This window comes from Entelurus aequoreus, linkage group LG16 (genome assembly GCF_033978785.1).
Source record: "Entelurus aequoreus isolate RoL-2023_Sb linkage group LG16, RoL_Eaeq_v1.1, whole genome shotgun sequence".
Taxonomy (NCBI): Eukaryota; Metazoa; Chordata; class Actinopteri; order Syngnathiformes; family Syngnathidae; genus Entelurus; species Entelurus aequoreus.
In genome coordinates, this window is record NC_084746.1 from 10679111 (window position 1) to 10701610 (window position 22500).

The window sequence follows — 22500 nt, forward strand, 5'->3', positions numbered from 1 at the left end:
TATTCCCTGCGATGAGTTGGTGACTTGTCCAGGGTGTACCCCGCCTTCCTCCCGAATGCGACCCCAAAAAAGGGACAAGCGGTAGAAAATGGATGGATGTGTATATATATATATATATATATATATATATATATATATATATATAGCATATAAATAAACATAGTGTCTTTAAAGTGTGTATACACATACATATACATATACATACATATACACATACATATACGTATACTGTATAAGTGCCACACTTTGAAAACCTCTGCTCTAGTACTTAGTCCCGCCAATAACCCGGCCTTGCACCCAACATAGTAGTTAACGATGTGCGTCTGCAGTTCCAGGGGCGGCCCCTCGCCACGTGGACATCCAGCCGTTCAATTCCTCCGCCCTCCGCGTCACCTGGCGCTCCGTGTCGCCCAGGTCGCGGCAAGGCCAGATCCGGGGCTACCAGGTGCACTACAGCCGCGCCGGGGGCGGCCAATCCCGAAGCCTCCCCTGGATCAAAGACCTCTTGTTAGACGAGGCCCAGGTGAAGATGGAGGAGGACGACTCCACTCAGTATGTGAGTGCACCATCCTGACTTAGTACTTCATACCAAGTAGTGTGACACTCAATACCACTCACTAATCCTGGCCTCCATGGCGACAAATACAGTGAGTTTCTTACAAGTAGCGTTATCACTGGAGGACGAGGAATAGCTAAACATGCTTCACTACACACCGTAGGAGGATACAATAGCTCACCGGCGTCACAATGTAAACAAACGCCATGGGTGGATCTACACCTGACATCCACTGTAATGATACCAAGTACAAGAGCGTATCTAGTTGATATTACATCAATATTTTTTTTTATCATCACAAAATCTTTTAAATTCATATTATGTTTATAAACTCAGGAAATACGTCCCTGGACTTTGAATATGACCAATGTATGATCCTGTAACTACTTGGTATCGGATCGATACCTAAATGTGTGGTATCATCCAAAACTAATGTCAAGTATCAAAGAAGAGAAGAATAAGTGATTATTACATTTTAACAGAAGTGTAGATAGAACATGTTAAAACAGAAAATAAGCAGATTTTAAAGGCCTACTGAAAGCCACTACTACCGACCACGCAGTCTGATAGTTTATATATCAATGATGAAATCTTAACATTATAACACATGCCAATACGGCCGGGTTAACTTATAAAGTGACATTTTAAATTTGCCGCTAAACTTCCGGTTCGAAACGCCTCTGAGGATGACGTATGCGCGTGACGTAGCCCGACGAACACGGGTATGCCTTCCACATTGAAGCCAATACGAAAAAGCTCTGTTTTCATTTCATAATTCCACAGTATTCTGGACATCTGTGTTCGTGAATCTGTTTCAATCATGTTCATTGCATTATGGAGAAGGAAGCCGAGCAAGCAAAGAAGAAAGTTGTCGGTGCGAAATGGACGTATTTTTCGAACGTAGTCAGCCACAACAGTACACAGCCGGCGCTTCTTTGTTTACATTCCCGAAAGATGCAGTCAAGATGGAAGAACTCGGATAACAGAGACTCTAACCAGGAGGACTTTTGATTTGGATACACAGACGCCTGTAGAGAACTGGGACAACACAGACTCTTACCAGGATTACTTTGATTTGGATGACAAAGACGCAGACGTGCTACTGTGAGTATGCAGCTTTGGCTTTTTTTTGCGTATGTACGTAACTTTTTTTAAATATATAAGCTTTATGAACCTTGGGTTAGGTGAACGGTCTTTTGGGCTGAGTGATTGTGTGTGTTGATCATGTGTTTGAATTGTATTGGCGTGTTCTATGGAGCTAGGAGCTAGCAGAGGAGCTAGGAGCTAGCATAACATGTACCGTACCGTACGTGCGCGTCACGTACGTAACTTTTTAAAAATATATAAGCTTTATGAACCTTGGGTTAGGTGAACGGTCTTTTGGGCTGAGTGATTGTGTGTGTTGATCGGGTGTTTGAATTGTATTGGCGTGTTCTATGGAGCTAGGAGCTAGCAGAGGAGCTAGGAGCTAGCATAACAAACACGCAGGTGTTATTATGCAGGATTAATTTGTGGCATATTAAATATAAGCCTGGTTGTGTTGTGGCTAATAGAGTATATATATGTCTTGTGTTTATTTACTGTTGTAGTCATTCACAGCTGAATATCAGGTACCGTGAGTATGCAGCCTTGGCTGCTAAACATTCGATAACTTGACCGTATGTGCGCGTCACGTACGTAACTTTTTAAAAATATATAAGCTTTATGAACCTTGGGTTAGGTAAACGGTCTTTTGGGCTGAGTGATTGTGTGTGTTGATCAGGTGTTTGAATTGTATTGGCGTGTTCTATGGAGCTAGGAGTTAGCAGAGGAGCTAGGAGCTAGCATAACAAACACGCAGGTGTTTTTATGCAGGATTAATTTGTGGCATATTAAATATAAGCCTGGTTGTGTTGTGGCTAATAGAGTATATATATGTCTTGTGTTTATTTACTGTTGTAGTCATTCCCAGCTGAATATCAGGTCACCCCCGGCTCTCACAGCATCTTCCCTATCTGAATAGCTTCAACTCCCCACTAGTCCTTCACTTGCACTTTACTCATCCACAAATCTTTCATCCTCGCTCAAATTAATGGGGAAATTGTCGCTTTCTCGGTCCGAATCTCTCTCACTTCATGCGGCCATCATTGTAAACAATAGGGAACTTTGCGTATATGTTCAACTGACTACGTCACGCTACTTCCGGTAGGTGCAAGCCTTTTTTTTATCAGATACCAAAAGTTGCAATCTTTATCGTCGTTGTTCTATACTAAATCCTTTCAGCAAAAATATGGCAATATCGCGAAATGATCAAGTATGACACATAGAATAGATCTGCTATCCCCGTTTAAATAAAAAAAATTCATTTCAGTAGGCCTTTAACAGTAAATGAACAAGTAGAGTATTAATATTTTCTACAGTTTGTCCCTCAAAAGGTGTACAAAATAATAGGTGTATAAATGACACAATATGTTACTGCAGACTAATTAGGAGTCTTTGTTTGTTTACTTACTACTAAAAGACAAGTTGTCTAGTATGTTCACTATTTTATTACAAATACAAGTAGCATTATCACTGGAGGAGGAGGAATAGCTAAACATGCTTCACTACACACTGTAGGAGGATACAATAGCTCACCGGCGTCACAATGTAAACAAACACCATGGGTGGATCTACACTCGACATCCACTGTAATGATACCAAGTACAAAAGCGTATCTAGTCGATATTACATAAATATTTTTTATCATCACAAAATCTTTCAAATGTATATTATGTTTATAAAGTCAGGAAATACGTCCCTGGACTTTGAATATGACCAATGTATGATCCTGTAACTACTTTGGTATCGGATCAATACCTAAATGTGTGGTATCATCCAAAACAAATGTAAAGTATCAAAGAATATTATTACATTTTAACAGAAGTGTAGATAGAACAGAAAATAAGCAGATATTAACAATAAATGAACAAGTAGATTAATAAGTCTGTGGAACGCTCTCCCTGACCACCTGAGGGCACCACAGACTGTGGATGCTTTTAAAAAAGGCTTAAAAACCCTTCTTTTTTTTAAAAAAATAAAAAAAATTAGATACATGCATACTAGTTCTAACTATTTGGCTGTCCTAGTTTTTATTTTTTATTTTTATTTTTTTAATACACTGTAGCTCTAAGAGGTTGTTTACTCAATGTAAAGTGCTTTTTACAAATAACATATATTATACATTTTTACAGTGTGACAACATAATAGGTGTATAAATGACACAATATGTTACTGCAGACTAATTAGGAGTCTTTGTTTGTTTACTTACTACTAAAAGACAAGTTGTCTAGTATGTTCACTATTTTATTACAAATACAAGTAACATTATCACTGGAGGAGGAGGAATAGCTAAACATGCTTCACTACACACTGTAGGAGGATACAATAGCTCACCGGCGTCACAATGTAAACAAACACCATGGGTGGGTCTACACTCGACATCCACTGTAATGATACCAAGTACAAAAGCGTATCTAGTCGATATTACATAAATATTTTTTATCATCACAAAATCTTTAAAATGTATATTATGTTTATAAAGTCAGGAAATACGTCCCTGGACTTTGAATATGACCAATGTATGATCCTGTAACTACTTGGTATCGGATCGATACCTAAATGTGTGGTATCATCCAAAACAAATGTAAAGTATCAAAGAATATTATTACATTTTAACAGAAGTGTAGATAGAACAGAAAATAAGCAGATATTAACAATAAATGAACAAGTAGATTAATAAGTCTGTGGAACGCTCTCCCTGACCACCTGAGGGCACCACAGACTGTGGATGCTTTTAAAAAAGGCTTAAAAACCCTTCTTTTTTTTAAAAAATAAAAAAATTTTAGATATATGCATACTAGTTCTAACTATTTGGCTGTCCTAGTTTTTATTTTTATTTATTTTTTATTATGTTTTTATTTTTATTTTTTTAATACACTGTAGCTCTAAGAGGTTGTTTACTCAATGTAAAGTGCTTTTTACAAATAACATATATTATACATTTTTACAGTGTGACAACATAATTGGTGTATAAATGACACAATATGTTACTGCAGACTAATTAGGAGTCTTTGTTTGTTTACTTACTACTAAAAGACAAGTTGTCTAGTATGTTCACTATTTTATTACAAATACAAGTAACATTATCACTGGAGGAGGAGGAATAGCTAAACATGCTTCACTACACACTGTAGGAGGATACAATAGCTCACCGGCGTCACAATGTAAACAAACACCATGGGTGGATCTACACTCGACATCCACTGTAATGATACCAAGTACAAAAGCGTATCTAGTCGATATTACATAAATATTTTTTATCATCACAAAATCTTTCAAATGTATATTATGTTTATAAAGTCAGGAAATACGTCCCTGGACTTTGAATATGACCAATGTATGATCCTGTAACTACTTGGTATCGGATCGATACCTAAATGTGTGGTATCATCCAAAACAAATGTAAAGTATCAAAGAATATTATTACATTTTAACAGAAGTGTAGATAGAACAGAAAATAAGCAGATATTAACAATAAATGAACAAGTAGATTAATAAGTCTGTGGAACGCTCTCCCTGACCACCTGAGGGCACCACAGACTGTGGATACTTTTGAAAAAGGCTTAAAAACCCTTATTTTTTAAAAAAAAATAAAAAAATTTAGATATATGCATACTAGTTCTAACTATTTGGCTGTCCTAGTTTTTATTTTTTTTATTTTTTATTATGTTTTTATTTTTATTTTTTTTAATACACTGTAGCTCTAAGAGGTTGTTTACTCAATGTAAAGTGCTTTTTACAAATAACATATATTATACATTTTTACAGTGTGACAACATAATAGGTGTATAAATGACACAATATGTTACTGCAGACTAATTAGGAGTCTTTGTTTGTTTACTTACTACTAAAAGACAAGTTGTCTAGTATGTTCACTATTTTACTTAAGGACTAAATGACAATAATAAACATATGTTTCATGTACACTAACATTTTTTGTTACGAAAAAGACAATAATGACATTTTTTGTGCTCCCCTTTATTTAGAAAAGTATTGAAATACATACTAAAATGTTGGTATGGGCACAACTCTAGACTAAATATTAGTGCAAAGTAGTAAAGAAAACAATAATAATGTTTTGTCTGAACCTTCACAGGCGATGATTTTGGGAGACCTGCAGGCGGAGACTTTGTACTCAGTGTCGGTGGCAGCTTACACCACCAAAGGTGACGGAGCTCACAGCAAAGCCAAGCTGGTGCAGACCTCAGGGATGGGTGAGACGTGCCGAGTCAGCACTTCCACATTTAGCAACACACATATTTACTGCCCATGAATTCTAACTGGGGATGTCCCATAATATCCAGAGTAACTTGTAACTTAGCTACATTTAATGGAGAGTAACTTGTAACTTAGCTACATTTAATGGAGAGTAACTTGTAACTTAGCTACATTTAATGGAGAGTAACTTGTAACTTAGCTACATTTAATGGAGAGTAACTTGTAACTTAGCTACATTTAATGGAGAGTAACTTGTAACTTAGCTACATTTAATGGAGAGTAACTTGTAGCTTAGCTATATTTAATGGAGAGTAACTTGTAACTTAGTTACATTTAATGGAGAGTAACTTGTAGCTTAGCTATATTTAATGGAGAGTAACTTGTAACTTAGTTACATTTAATGGAGAGTAACTTGTAACTTAGCTACATTTAATGGAGAGTAACTTGTAACTTAGCTACATTTAATGGAGAGTAACTTGTAACTTAGCTACATTTAATGGAGAGTAACTTGTAACTTAGCTACATTTAATGGAGAGTAACTTGTAGCTTAGCTATATTTAATGGAGAGTAACTTGTAACTTAGCTACATTTAATGGAGAGTAACTTGTAACTTAGCTACATTTAATGGAGAGTAACTTGTAACTTAGCTACATTTAATGGAGAGTAACTTGTAGCTTAGCCATATTTAATGAAGAGTGACTTGTAGTTTAGTTACATTTAATGGAGAGTAACTTGTTGCTTAGCTATATTTAATGGAGAGTAACTTGTAGTTTAGTTACATTTAATGGAGAGTAACTTGTAGCTTAGCTATATTTAATGGAGAGTAACTTGTAGTTTAGTTACATTAAATGGAGAGTAACTTGTAGCTTAGCTATATTTAATGGAGAGTAACTTGTAACTTAGCTACATTTAATGGAGAGTAACTTGTAGCTTAGCTACATTTAATGGAGAGTAACTTGTAGCTTAGCTACATTTAATGGAGAGTAACTTGTAGCTTAGCTACATTTAATGGAGAGTAACTTGTAGCTTAGTTACTTTTAATGGAGAGTAACTTGTAGCTTAGCTACATTTAATGGAGAGTAACTTGTAGCTTAGTTACATTTAATGGAGAGTAACTTGTAGCTTAGCTACATTTAATGGAGAGTAACTTGTAACTTAGCTACATTTTATGGAGAGTAACTTGTAGCTTAGCTACATTTAATGGAGAGTAACATGTAGCATAGTTACATTTAATGGAGAGTAACTTGAAGCTTAGCTACATTTAATGGAGAGTAACTTGTAACGTAGCTACATTTTATGGAGAGTAACTTGTAGCTTACTTACATTTAATGGAGAGTAACTTGTATCTTAGTTACATTTAATGGAGAGTAACTTGTAGCTTATTTACATTTAATGGAGAGTAACTTGTAGCTTAGTTACATTAAATGGAGAGTAACTAGTAGCTTAGCTACATTAAATGGAGAGTAACTTGTAACTTAGTTACATTTAATGGAAAGTGACTTGTAGCTTAGTTATATTTAATGGAGAGTAACTTGTAGCTTAGCTACATTAAATGGAGAGTAACTTGTAACGTAGTTACATTTAATGGAAAGTAACTTGTAGCTTAGTTACATTTAATGGAGAGTAACTTGTAGCTTAGCTATATTAAATGGAGAGTAACTTGTAGCTTAGTTACATTTAATGGAGAGTAACTTGTAGCTTAGTTACATTTAATGGAGAGTAACTTGTAGCTTAGCTACATTTAATGGAGAGTAACTTGTAGCTTAGCTACATTAAATGGAGAGTAACTTGTAACTTAGTTACATTAAATGGAAAGTAACTTGTAGCTTAGCTACATTAAATGGAGAGTAACTTGTAGCTTAGTTACAATAAACGGAAAGTAACTTGTAACTTTGTTACATTAAATGGAAAGTAACTTGTAGCTTAGCTACACTAAATTAAGAGTAACTTGTAGCTTAGTTACATTTAAAGGAGAGTAACTTGTATCTTAGTTACATTTAATGGAGAGTAACTTGTAGCTTAGCTACATTTAATGGAGAGTAACTTGTAACTTAGCTACATTTAATGGAAAGTAACTTGTAGCGTAGTTACATTTAATGGAGAGTAACTTGTAGCTTAGTTACATTTAATGGAGAGTAACTTGTAGCTTAGCTATATTTAATAGAGAGTAACTTGTATCTTAGCTACATTTAATGGAAAGTAACTTGTAGCTTAGTTACATTTAATGGAGAGTAACTTGTAGCTTAGTTACATTTAATAGAGAGTCACTTGTAGCTTAGTTACATTTAATGGGGAGTAACTTGCAATTTAATTCCATTTTGATGGAGAGTAACTAATAATGTGTTAATTCCACGACTGTATGTATTGGTATCGGTTGATTTCAGAATCGGTAATTAAGAGTTGGACAATATCGCATTATCGGCAAAAAAGCCATTATCGGACATCTCTAATTTATGCGCTGGAATGTCCTCCTAAAAGTTGTTTTGCTCCTGCAGTTCCTGGGCCTCCTTGCCTGGGGGTGCACTTGGGACCGGGTCCGTCGGTGGTGCTGCGATGGACTCCCCCGCCGGAGTGCTCAGAGTCCGACTCCGACGGCCCGAGGCCGCCGCTGGAAATCCGCGGCTACCGCCTCCAGTTTGGCCTGAAGAACTCCACCCCGGAGACCACGGTGGATCTCCCAAGTCCAGAGAAGAACTTCACCGTCACAAACCTCACCCCGGGATCCTCCTACGTCTTTCTTCTCTCCGCGAGGAGCCGGGCGGGTCTGGGGGAAGCGGCGCGGCGGGAAGTGACGCTGCCCGTCTTCCCCCCCTCGGGATACCCCAAAATATCCGACTTTGTCAACGCCACCTGCTGCTCCCTGCAGTTCTCCTGGCGGCCCCCCGACCGCGGGGAGTGCAACGGCGTCATCACCGAGTACAACGTGGCCTACAAGGAGGCGGCGGGCCCACGAGCCTCGGAGCTCCCCGCCCCCCTGCATGTGGTCACGCTGCCGGCCGGCCACTTCAGCTACACCATCCTGGGCCTGGACCACGGCACGGCCTACGAGGTGCAGCTCAGAGCCCGCAACAAGGCGGGGCTCGGCCCCTTCAGCCCCCCTCGGCGGTGCCGAACCCTGGCCTTCGACACAGGTAGGGTTGCCCTCGGAGCCCGTGGGGACACCCTTCACCCGAGCACTGCTTGGACGTCACGTCTCCCCTACCCCACCCGGACTTCACTCCTCGATGAAGTGGGGCCCGAGTTCTTGCAGGTTGACCCCCCTGCACCCCAGAGTTCTTGCAGGTTGACCCCCCCTGCACCCCAGTCAAGTCTAGAGGACGGCAACACACCCCTCAGCCTGTTCCACTCACTCACTTATAGGGTTGTCCCCATACCAACAGTTTGGTACCGGTACCAAAATGTATTGGATCATACATTGGTCATATTCAAAGTCCTCATGTGTCCAGGGACGTATTTACTGACTTTATAAACATAATATGAATTTAAAAGATTTTGTGATAACAAATATTGATGTAATATCAACTAGATACACTCTTGTACTTGGTATCATTACAGTGGATGTCAGGCATTTGTTTACATTGTGACGCCGGTGAGCTATTGTATCCTCCTACGGTGTGTAGTAAAGCATGTTTAGCTATTCCTCGTCCTCCGGTGATAATGTTACTTGTAAAAAATGTACTTTACTTGTCGCCATGGAGGCCAGGATTAGTGATTTAGAAGTAGCTAAAACGCTGCGGACGGACGTTAGCCGCTGGCTAGCTAGCCATGTCTTAAAGCATACGCTATTGTACTTGGTATCATTAGAGTGGATGTCATGTATAGATCCACCCATGGCGTTTGTTTACATTGAGGAGCGCTAGCTTGCTGTTTGCAGTTAGCTACTGTATCCTCCTACTGTGTAGTGAAGCATGTTTAGCTATTCCTCGTCCTCCAGTGATAATGCTACTTGTAAGAAACTTACTGTATTTGTCGCCATGGAGGCCAGGATAAGTGATTTAGAAGTAGCTAAAACATTGCGGGTGGACGTTAGCCGCGAGCTAGCTAGCCATGTCTTAAGAGCATATGCTCTTATACTTGGTATCATTACAGTGGATGTCAGGTGTAGATCCACCCACGGCGTTTGTTTACATTGAGGCGTGCTACCTTGCTGTCGTCCAGTGATAATGCTACTTGTATTTGTCGCCACGGAGGCCAGGATAAGTGATTTAGAAGTAGCTAAAACATTGCGGGTGGACGTTAGCCGTGAGCTAGCAAGCCATGTCTAAAAAGCATACGCTCTTGTACTTGGTATCATTACAGTGGATGTCAGGTGTAGATCCACCCATGGCGTTTGTTTACATTGTGACGCCCGGTGAGCTATTGTATCCTCCTACGGTGTAGTGAAGCATGTTTAGCTATTCCTCGTCCTCCGGTGATAATGCTACTTGTAAAAAATGTACTTTACTTGTCGCCATGGAGGCCAGGATTAGTGATTTAGAAGTAGCTAAAACACTGCGGACGGACGTTAGCCGCTGGCTAGCTAGCCATGTCTTAAAAGCATACGCTATTGTACTTGGTATCATTACAGTGGATGTCATGTATAGATCCACCCATGGCGTTTGTTTACATTGAGGAGCGCTAGCTTGCTGTTCGCAGTTACCTACTGTATCCTCCTACTGTGTAGTGAAGCATGTTTAGCTATTCCTCGTCCTCCAGTGATAATGCTACTTGTAAGAAACTTACTGTATTTGTCGCCATGGAGGCCAGGATTAGTGATTTAGAAGTAGCTAAAACACTGCGGATGGACGTTAGCCGCGAGCTAGCTACCCATGTCTTAAAAGCATACGCTCTTGTACTTGGTATCATTACAGTGGGTGTCAGGTGTAGATCCACCCATGGCGTTTGTTTACATTGAGGAGCGCTAGCTTGCTGTTTGCAGTTAGCTACTGTATCCTCCTACTGTGTAGTGAAGCATGTTTAGCTATTCCTCGTCCTCCAGTGATAATGCTACTTGTAAGAAACGTACTGTATTTGTCGCCATGGAGGCCAGGATTAGTGATTTAGAAGTAGCTAAAACACTGCGGATGGACGTTAGCCGCGGGCTAGCTAGCCATGTCTTAAGAGCATATGCTCTTATACTTGGTATCATTACAGTGGATGTCATTGTGTAGATCCACCCATGGCGTTTGTTTACATTGAGGCGTGCTAGCTTGCTGTCCTCCAATGATAATGCTACTTGTATTTGTCGCCACGGAGGCCAGGATAAGTGATTTAGAAGTAGCTAAAACATTGCGGATGGACGTTAGCCGTTAGCTGGGTAGCCATGTCTTAAAAGCATACGCTCCTGTACTTGGTATCATTACAGTGGATGTCAGGTGTAGATCCACCCATGGCATTTGTTTACATTGTGATGCAGGCGAGCTATTGTATCCTCCTACGGTGTGTAGTGAAGCATGTTTAGCTATTCCTCGTCCTCCGGTGATAATGTTACATGTAATAAACTTACTGTATTTGTCGCCATGGAGGCCAGGATTAGTGATTTAGAAGTAGCTAAAACACTGCGGATGGACATTAGCCGCGGGCTAGCTAGCCATGTCTTAAGAGCATATGCTCTTATACTTGGTATCATTACAGTGGATGTCAGGTGTAGATCCACCCATGGCGTTTGTTTACATTGAGGCGTGCTAGCTTGCTGTCCTCCAGTGATAATGCTACTTGTATTTGTCGCCACGGAGGCCAGGATTAGTGATTTAGAAGTAGCTAGAACACTGTGGATGGATGTTAGCCGCTGGCTAGCAAGCCATGTCTTAAAGCATACGCTATTGTACTTGGTATCATTACAGTGGATGTCATGTATAGATCCACCCATGGCGTTTGTTTACATTGAGGAGCGCTAGCTTGCTGTTAGCAGTTAGCTACTATATCCTCCTACTGTGTAGTGAAGCATGTTTAGCTATTCCTCGTCCTCCGGTGATAATGCTACTTGTAAGAAACTTACTGTATTTATCGCCATGGAGGCCAGGATTAGTGATTTAGAAGTAGCTAAAACACTGCGGCTGGACGTTAGCCGCGAGCTAGCAAGCCATGTCTTAAAAGCATACGCTCTTGTACTTGGTATCATTACAGTGGATGTCAGGTGTAGATCCACCCATGGCATTTGTTTACATTGGGACGCCGGCGAGCTATTGTATCCTCCCACGGTGTGTAGTGAAGCATGTTTAGCTATTCCTCGTCCTCCAGTACTTGTAAGAAACTTACTGTATTTGTCGCCATGGAGACCGGGATTAGTGATTTAGAAGTAACTTAAACACTGCGGATGGACGTTAGCCGCTAGCTGGCGAGCCATGTCTTAAAGCAGCTCTTCCTGAGGGTGTTTCAGTGTTATAACTTAACCTTTATCTTTACTTCTTACACCAAAATGCGTCCATTCTCCCTTTTCTGTCCACACACTGTCTGCTTCTAAGTACTCAGTGTGCGCGCTCTGCCGAACATGCTCCTCTACTCGTAAAACCAGCAATGTCACGGCCGTTAAAAAAAAGATATATATAAAATATGGGGAAGCGGTACTTTTTCAAACAGAGTATAGTACCGTTTTTGATTCATTAGTACGGCGGTACTATACTAGCACCGGTATAGCGTACAACCCTAGTCACTTACCTCCATCACCTCCCCTTCACCAGTGGAAAGAGGCTGCTAGAAGAGCACTGCTTATCACATCCCCTCAGGTGAAAGTTCCACACACCACATCTCACCCACAAGGTAAGTGCAAATGAGGTGAAAAGCGGGCCTCCTTTTTTCTTTAGTCCTTCTCCAATCGGGTCAACTCCACTGCCTGTGTTGCCCAGCAGACTGGGAAGTGGTAGCAAACACAAAGATGTGGCATGTCACCTTCCTCTCTACCTGTCACCTTCCTCTCTACCTGTCGCCATCCACTCTCCACGTCACCTGTCCGTCCTCCTCACCCGCCGCGCCTCACCCGACTGACGCCTTTTTTTTCTTTGCAGGTCCACGGCGGGTGAAGGCCGACACCTTGCTTTTTAATAATGACACCCCTCCCCTGACTGCTCTTTTTCTTTTTTTTTAATGTTCTCTTTCAGACGTGCCGAGGAATTTTTCCGTCAACCTGGCCACCAGGACCAGCGTTCTTCTGACCTGGGAGTTCCCGGAGAGCAGCAACCCGTACCGCTTTACCGTACGTCCATCACGTGACACATCCACCTACATTAAAGATCAGTTAGAATTAAAGCTGCAAGCAGCGTTGGTCGGGCCCGCATATTTGGCAGGTGCTAGTTGCTGAAGGATGTCAAGCCGACATGACAAACGTGCTCGGAGGAGATAATTTTTGAAAAAAGGTGACCGGTTTTTACAAAACTTTTGTTTTGAAGGGGGAATTGCAAACTTCCTGTTGATTTTTCCTGAAGGATGTCAGTGTATAAAATGTAGGTCTAAGTGAGACCTACGTAGAGGTTTTTGTTTCATGTCTCTAAGACGTTCCTACCGGAAGTTACAAGCAGTTTTGTCTGTGTTTTCCTCCGAGGAGCAGTTTTGTCTGTGTTCTATTCCTAGGGGGCGCTAGAGCGCAATTTTTAGTTTTGGGGTTCGGTTTTTTTATTAGATCGCAATTTCCGCCAGTCCTGATGTGTGTAAAAAGTTTGGTGAGTTTTGAAGTATTTTAAGGGGGTCAAATTACAGCTCAAAGAGGCAAAAATGAGTGTTTTTATGAAACTTTTGTTTTGAAGGGGTGATTGCCAACTTCCTGTTGATTTTTGCTGAAGGGTGTCAATGTATGAAATCTAGCTCTAAGTTAGACCTACATAGAGGGTTTTGTTTCATGTCTCTACGATAGAGTTAGAGGAAGTTGTGTCTGTGTTTTTTTCCTAGGTGCTGCGGCACAGTGGTTCTTTTTTTTGAAGGCTCGTAAAATCACAGCAGCGCAGCAGCATCAGCGCAGTGGTTCTTTGAAGGCTCGTAAAATCAAAACCGTAGCACTTATCAAAAGTCTTTCGTCCACTTTTAATCAGAAGGGTTCAATCTCTCTCCTGTAGTAGTTTGAAGCCGAAACGACAAACGCGCTCAGAGGAGATAATGTTTGATGTTTGGTGACCGCTTTTTACAAAAATGTTGTTTTGAAGGGGGGATATCAAACTTCCTGTTGATATAAAATGTAGGTCTAAGTGAGACCTACATAGAGGTTTTTGTTTCATGTCTCTAAGACGTTCCTACCGGAAGTTACAAGCAGTTTTGTCTGTGTTTTCCTCTGAGGAGCAGTTTGGGGTTCGTTTTTTTTTATTAGATCGCAATTTCCACTAGTCCTGATGTGTGTGAAAAGTTTGGTGAGTTTTGAAGTATTTTAAGGGGGTCAAATTACAGCTCAAAGAGGCAAAAATGAGTGTTTTTATGAAACTTTTGTTTTGAAGGGGTGATTGCCAACTTCCTGTTGATTTTTGCTGAAGGGTGTCAGTGTATGAAATCTAGCTCTAAGTCAGACCTACATAGAGGTTTTTGTTTCATGTCTCTACGATATTCGTACTGGGAGTTAGAGGAAGTTGTGTCTGTGTTTTTTTCCTAGGTGCTGCGGCACAGTGGTTCTTTTTTTTGAAGGCTCGTAAAATCACAGCAGCGCAGCAGCATCAGCGCAGTGGTTCTTTGAAGGCTCGTAAAATCAAAACCGTAGCACTTATCAAAAGTCTTTCGTCAACTTTTAATCAGAAGGGTGCAATCTCTCTCCTGTAGTAGTTTGAAGCCGAAACGACAAACGCGCTCAGAGGAGATAATGTTTGATGTTTGGTGACCGCTTTTTACAAAGATGTTGTTTTGAAGGGGGGATATCAAACTTCCTGTTGATATAAAATGTAGGTCTAAGTGAGACCTACATAGAGGTTTTTGTTTCATGTCTCTAAGACGTTCCTAGCGGAAGTTACAAGCAGTTTTGTCTGTGTTTTCCTCTGAGGAGCAGTTTGGGGTTCGTTTTTTTTTATTAGATCGCAATTTCTACTAGTCCTGATGTGTGTGAAAAGTTTGGTGAGTTTTGAAGTATTTTAGGGGGTCAAATTACAGCTCAAAGAGGCAAAATTAGTGTTTTTATGAAACTTTTGTTTTGAAGGGGTTATTGCCAACTTCCTGTTGATTTTTGCTGAAGGGTGTCAATGTATGAAATCTAGCTCTAAGTTAGACCTACATAGAGGGATTTGTTTCATGTCTCAACGATAGAGTTAGAGGAAGTTGTGTCTGTGTTTTTTTCCTAGGTGCTGCGGCACAGTGGTTCTTTTTTTTGAAGGCTCGTAAAATCACAGCAGCGCAGCAGCATCAGCGCAGTGGTTCTTTGAAGGCTCGTAAAATCAAAACCGTAGCACTTATCAAAAGTCTTTCGTCAACTTTTAATCAGAAGGGTTCAATCTCTCTCCTGTAGTAGTTTGAAGCCGAAACGACAAACGCGCTCAGAGGAGATAATGTTTGATGTTTGGTGACCGCTTTTTACAAAAATGTTGTTTTGAAGGGGGGATATCAAACTTCCTGTTGATATAAAATGTAGGTCTAAGTGAGACCTACATAGAGGTTTTTGTTTCATGTCTCTAAGACGTTCCTACCGGAAGTTACAAGCAGTTTTGTCTGTGTTTTCCTCTGAAGAGCAGTTTGGGGTTCGTTTTTTTTTATTAGATCGCAATTTCCACTAGTCCTGATGTGTGTGAAAAGTTTGGTGAGTTTTGAAGTATTTTAAGGGGGTCAAATTACAGCTCAAAGAGGCAAAATGAGTGTTTTTATGAAACTTTTGTTTTGAAGGGGTTATTGCCAACTTCCTGTTGATTTTTGCTGAAGGGTGTCAATGTATGAAATCTAGCTCTAAGTCAGACCTACATAGAGGTTTTTGTTTCATGTCTCTACGATATTCGTACTGGGAGTTAGAGGAAGTTGTGTCTGTGTTTTTTTCCTAGGTGCTGCGGCACAGTGGTTCTTTTTTTTGAAGGCTCGCAAAATCACAGCAGCGCAGCAGCATCAGCGCAGTGGTTCTTTGAAGGCTCGTAAAATCAAAACCGTAGCACTTACCAAAAGTCTTTCGTCAACTTTTAATCAGAAGGGTTCAATCTCTCTCCTGTAGTAGTTTGAAGCCGAAACGACAAACGCGCTCAGAGGAGATAATGTTTGATGTTTGGTGACCGCTTTTTACAAAAATGTTGTTTTGAAGGGGGGATATCAAACTTCCTGTTGATATAAAATGTAGGTCTAAGTGAGACCTACATAGAGGTTTTTGTTTCATGTCTCTAAGACGTTCCTACCGGAAGTTACAAGCAGATTTGTCTGTGTTTTCCTCTGAGGAGCAGTTTGGGGTTCGTTTTTTTTTATTAGATCGCAATTTCCACTAGTCTTGATGTGTGTGAAAAGTTTGGTGAGTTTTGAAGTATTTTAAAGGGGTCAAATTACAGCTCAAAGAGGCAAAAATGAGTGTTTTTAGTAAATTTTTGTCTTGAAGGGAGAATTGCCAACTTCCTGTTGGTTTTTGCCCGAGGATGTTAAATTATGAAATGTAGGTCTAAGTGAGACCTACATAGAGGTTTTTGTTTCATGTCTCTACGACATTCGTACTGGGAGTTAGAGGCAGTTTTCTTCCTAGGGGGCGCTAGAGCGCAATTTTGAGTTTTGGGGTTTGGTTTTTCGAATAAAGAGTTTTGTTCGCGTTTTTTTATGTGTGTGTCAAATTTGGTGCGTTTTGAAGCATTTTAAGGGGGTCAAAGTAGTGCGCAAAGCTGCGGAAAAATAATAATAAAACCTTACAATAACAATAGGGTCCTCTGTACCTTTTGTAAAGGACTCCCTTTGGGATTCCTTTACAAAGGGACTTGCGGTCCCTAATTAAAGCTGCAAGCAGCGATGGACGGGACCGACTTTGAGGGCTCATAAAATCCAAACCGGAGCAGTAATCAAAACTCTTTCGTCAACTTTTAATCAGAAGGGTTCAATCTCTCTCCTGTGCTAATTTGAAGCCGACATGACAAACGCGCTCAGAGGAGATACTTTTTGAAAAAAGGTGACCGGTTTTTACAAAACTTTTGTTTTGAAGGGGGAATTGCAAACTTCCTGTTGATTTTTGCTGAAGGTTGTCAGTGTATGAAATCTAGGTCTAAGTGAGACCTACATAGAGGTTTTTGTTTCATGTCTCTCTGACATTCCTAGTGGGAGTTACATGCAGTTTTGTCTGTGTTTTCTTCCTAGGCGGCGCTAGAGCGCAATTTTGAGTTTTGGGGTTGTTGTTTTTTTTTTATTAGATCGCAATCTTTGCCAGTCCTGATGTGTGTGTCCAGTTTGGTGAGTTTTGAAGCATGTTAAGGGGGTCAAATTATAGCTCAAAGAGGCAAAAGTGACTGTTTTTACAAAACTTTTGTTTTGAAGGGGGAATTGCAAACTTCCTGTTGATTTTTGCTGAAGGTTGTCAGTGTATGAAATCTAGGTCTAAGTGAGACCTACATAGAGGTTTTTGTTTCATGTCTCTCCGACATTCCTAGTGGGAGTTACATGCAGTTTTGTCTGTGTTTTCTTCCTAGGGGGCGCTAGAGCGCAATTTTGAGTTTTGGGGTTGTTGTTTTTTTTTTTATTAGATCGCAATCTTTGCCAGTCCTGATGTGTGTGTCAAATATGGTGAGTTTTGAATCATGTTAAGGGGGTCAAATTACAGCTCAAAGAGGCGGCGGTATAATAAAAAATAATAATAAAACCTTACAATTACAATAGGGTCCTCTGTCCCAGAGGGACATTGCGGTCCCTTTTGAGTTTTGGGGTTGGTTTTTTTTTATTAGATCGCAATCTTTGCCAGTCCTGATGTGTGTGTCCAGTTTGGTGAGTTTTGAATCATGTTAAGGGGGTCAAATTATAGCTCAAAGAGGCAAAAGTGACTGTTTTTACAAAACTTTTGTTTTGAAGGGGGAATTGCAAACTTCCTGTTGATTTTTGCTGAAGGATGTCAGTGTATGAAATCTAAGTCTAAGTGAGACCTACATAGAGGTTTTTGTTTCATGTCTCTCCGACATTCCTAGTGGGAGTTACAGGCAGTTTTGTCTGTGTTTTCTTCCTAGGGGGCGCTAGAGCGCAATTTTGAGTTTTGGGGCTAGGTTTTTTAATTAAATCGCTGTTTTCGCCAGTCCTGATGTGTGTGTCAAATATGGTGAGTTTTGAATCATGTTAAGGGGGTCAAATTACAGCTCAAAGAGGCGGCGGTATAATAAAAAATAATAATAAAACCTTACAATTACAATAGGGTCCTCTGTCCCAAAGGGGCATTGCGGTCCCTAATTATTACAAAATGTTGGATATAGAGAACTTACACACTCGTCATTTATTAAATGCAAAATATTGAAACTCAACAATTTTGTGCAGTTACAAATGTCAGGTTCAAACACCGAACTATCTATTCAACAAGACAAGAAGCAAGGAATCAAACAGAGACAGGATTCAATTTAGCTCCTGAGGAGAGCGCGTGGACCTGCAACCTCGTACAATGTCGCCCCACGCTCTGAGGAAAGAGTTCCACGCCTCACCATTTATTGGGGCATTCTCTGATTACATAGCTGCAGCTGCTTCTAAGGGGAGGGGGGGTCATAAACAGCTGTTGCACTCGGTCATATACAGTTTAAAGAAAAGGTGCTCATAGATTTCCGGGTCCTAATCAGGTCCTTCCTGTGGCTGTCCAATAGATCTGGGAAACCGACACCTCTACGGCGCATTCCATCACACACAGTGGAGGTTTACAAGCTGTCCGTCTTTTGCTTGATAAGATCAAAGACAGCTTTGTGAGCACCAGTGGATCGTAACCCGGGCAACCTGAACTCATAAAAAACAAGTTGTGTGATAACTTATACACAATTATTCTGACAACAAACAGCTCAAATTCTGCATAAAGAAAAGCATCTGGGTGGGATTTGTTTGACCCCGAGCTAACTTTTATCCCAAATAATACAAAAATAGGTAATAATGATAATAGATTGTATTTTTAAAAGCACTTTACATTGAACAAACAACCTCAAAGTGCTACAGTGCATTTAAAAAACAACAACGCTAAAACCACAAATAGCTGCCCCCAACAAGTAAAATAAATAGTAAAAAAAACAAAAAAAAAACTAGAACAACCTAATAGTTAGAACTAGCACACATATATCTATAAAAAAAAAAAAGATTTTTAAGGTTTTTATCATCTTAAGCTATAAAATGGGAGCCATTACCTCCCTGCTTGGCACTCAGCATCAAGGGTTGGAATTGGGGGTTAAATCACCAAAAATGATTCCCGGGCGCGGCCACCGCTGCTGCTCACTGCTCCCCTCACCTCCCAGGGGGTGATCATGGGGATGGGTCAAATGCAGAGAATAATTTCGCCACACCTAGTGTGTGTGTGAGACAATCATTGCTACTTTAACTTTTTGAACTTTAAGAGCATAGCCAAAGTCCACCCGTTGCTCTATAAAATGTCCTTTAGACTACTGTAGTACTCTCCGCTCTTCCCAAAAAGAACATCAGAGGTCTACAATGAATACAAAAACTCATCTGCACAGGTGCTGACGATGACCAGAGGGCGGGCGCACATTACACCAGTTTTAAAGTCGCTGCGTTGGCTTCCCCCGTCCACTTCAGGGTGGTTTTTAAAGTTCTATTGTTAGTTTTTAAATGTCCTAATGGCCTCGCGCCTTCTTATCTATCTGGGCCTGATTTTAGTGGAGAGCCTCAGGACTGAAATTTTAAAAAAATAATAAGAAAAAAGCTAACCAAACACCTTTTTAATCAGGCTTTTCACGAGTCAACTGTTTTTTTAATCGTTAATATTTCTATTATTCTCTGAATGTTCTATTTGTATTCACTTATTAATGTAATATATATATTTTAATGTTTACATATATTTTTCACTTATTAATGTAATATTTATATTTTAATGTTTACATATATTTTTCACTTATTAATGTAATATTTATATTTTAATGTTTACATATATGTTTCACTTATTAATGTGATATTTATATTTTAATGTTTACATATATTTTTCACCTATTAATGTAATATATATTGTAATGTTTACATATATTTTTCACTTATTAATGTAATATTTATATTTTAATGTTTACACATTTTTTCACTTATTAATGTAATATTTATTTTTAATGTTTACATATATTTTTCACTTATTAATGTAATATTTATATTTTAATGTTTACATATATTTTTCACTTATTAATGTAATATTTATATTTTAATGTTTACATATATTTTTCACTTATTAATGTAATATATATTGTAATGTTTACATATATTTTCCACTTATTAATGTAATATTTATATGTTAATGTTTACATATATTTTTATCATATGTTTTATACCATATATCAGGGATTGGAATTGATAGGATTTTTCCGGTTCCGATTCCACTTTTCATTCTGCTTAACTATCGGTTCCTCAACGATTCTTATTTGGGGGGAAAAGTTTAGTTTAGAGGTAACATGACCTTGTAAAGCCGACAGTAAGTTCACATACGTAGCATGAAAGGAAAAAAGGTACTTAAAAAAATTTTTTTTAATAAATTAATATTCTTCTGTAGAATTTAACAAAATAAATCATGTGCAAATTACACAATAATGTAACATTTAGTAGCATGTGCTATCATAGTAACAAAGTGAGATACACTATATTGCCAAAAGTATTTGGCCACCTACCTTGACTCACATATGAACTTGAAGTGTCATCCCATTCCTAACCCATAGGGTTCAATATGACCTTTTGCAGCTAATACAGCTTCAACTCTTCTGGGAAGGCTGTCCACAAGGTTACGGAGTGTGTTTATTGGAATTTTCCACCATTCTACCAAAAGCGCATTGGTGAGATCACACACTGATGTTGGTGGAGAAGGCCTGGCTCTCAGTCTCCGTTCTAATTCATCCCTAGAGGTGTTCTATTGGGTTCAGGTCAGGACTCTGTGCAGGCCAGTCAAGTTCATCCACACCAGAACGGAGACTGAGAACCAGGTCTTCTTCCACCAACATCAGTATAAATATATATATATATATATATATATATATATATATATATATATATATATATATATATATATATATATATATATATATATATATATATATATATGTATAATATTATTTTTTATTTTTTTTTAGGTTAAATGGTGTTAATTTGAGTCATTCTCCAGTGTTTTGTACAGCACTTTGTGTTTGCCACTTGTCTGTGCATGGAAAGTGCTAAATAAATAAAGTTTGATTGATAACCTGCTTGCCAAGAATCTACAACAATTATTCTCACAAAAGAGGACAAATATAACCTTCGAGAAAAATGTAATTTAAAACATGTTTGCTCGCACAACACCTAACACCTTGAGCATACCAGCATGTGGAATTCAATTATGGACGTCAAACAATGTACGAATGTGATCACGTTCAAGAGGCTGTTCAAACGTCAAGTGTTTACAAAGTACAAGGAAAAATGGCGGCGATAAATTAATTAGTTATTAATTAAAATATTTGTATTGCCAGTGCATGAAAAATAATGTTTACGACTTTCTAAACATGTTTTTTTAACATTATGAGAGGCCTGTAGACATGAAATATGCTCCAATAAGACCCTTCAGTCACGTGTATAAATGCTCCCTGAGGCTGAGCCAATCAGTGGCCGCAATACTAAACAGCACACTCTGATTCTCCCATGGCGAATACTACTGTGTTGATATTGTAGGTTTATTTTTTGCCATTTTTATGCTTGAAATTTCTTAATATAGGACTAAAACTGAACCGGCTAAAAAGTAAACAAAAACAGAATGCTGGACGACAGCAAAGACTTACTGTGGAGCAAAGATGGCGTCCACAATGTACATCCGAACATGATATGACAATCGACAAAGAAGAAGGATACAAACAAAGTAGATGCGGGAAATATCGCTCAAAGGAAGACATGAAACTGCTACAGGAAAATACCAAAAAAAAGAGAAAAAGCCACCAAAATAGAACACTACACACAGGAAAACAGCAAAAAACTCCAAATAAGTCAAGGGGTGATGTGACAAGTGGTGACAGTACACCTACTTTGAGACAGGAGCTATACTGATGCATGCTTGGTTATGGCTATGCGGAACAAAACTAAAACTGAACTGGCTGCAAATTAAACAAAAACAGAATGCTGGACGACAGCAAAGACTTACTGTGGAGCAAAGACAATGTACATCCGAACATGACACGACAATGTCTCCACAAAGACGGATACAAACAACTGAAATATTCTTGATTGCTAAAACAAAGTAGATGCGGGAAATATCGCTCAAAGGAAGACATGAAAATGCTACAGGAAAATACCAAAAAAAGAGAAAAAGCCACCAAAATAGAACACAACACACAGGAAAACAGCAAAAAAACTCCAAATAAGTCAGGGTGTGATGTGACAGGTGGTGACAGTACACCTACTTTGAGACAAGAGCTATACTGATGCATGCTTGGTTATGGATGTGCGGAACAAAACTAAAACTGAACTGGCTGCAAATTAAACAAAAACAGAATGCTGGACGACAGCAAAGACTTACTGTGGAGCAAAGACGGCGTCCACAATGTACATCTGAACATGACATGACAATCAACATATGTCCCCACGAAGAAGGATACAAACAAAGTAGATGCAGGAAATATCGCTCAAAGGAAGAC

At 39.3% G+C, this 22500-nt stretch overlaps 1 protein-coding gene across 1 annotated transcript in view; it reads left to right on the plus strand.

Annotated features, from left to right (window-relative positions):
* LOC133630591 (receptor-type tyrosine-protein phosphatase S-like) overlaps positions 1–22500 on the plus strand; it is a 375093-nt gene that overhangs the window by 263769 nt on the left and 88824 nt on the right. Inside the window, exons 14-17 of the mRNA XM_062022176.1 lie at positions 330–556; positions 5733–5850; positions 8350–8985; positions 12931–13025. Of these exons, the coding sequence (XP_061878160.1) occupies positions 330–556; positions 5733–5850; positions 8350–8985; positions 12931–13025 (1076 nt within the window). The remainder of the gene's footprint in view (positions 1–329; positions 557–5732; positions 5851–8349; positions 8986–12930; positions 13026–22500) is intronic.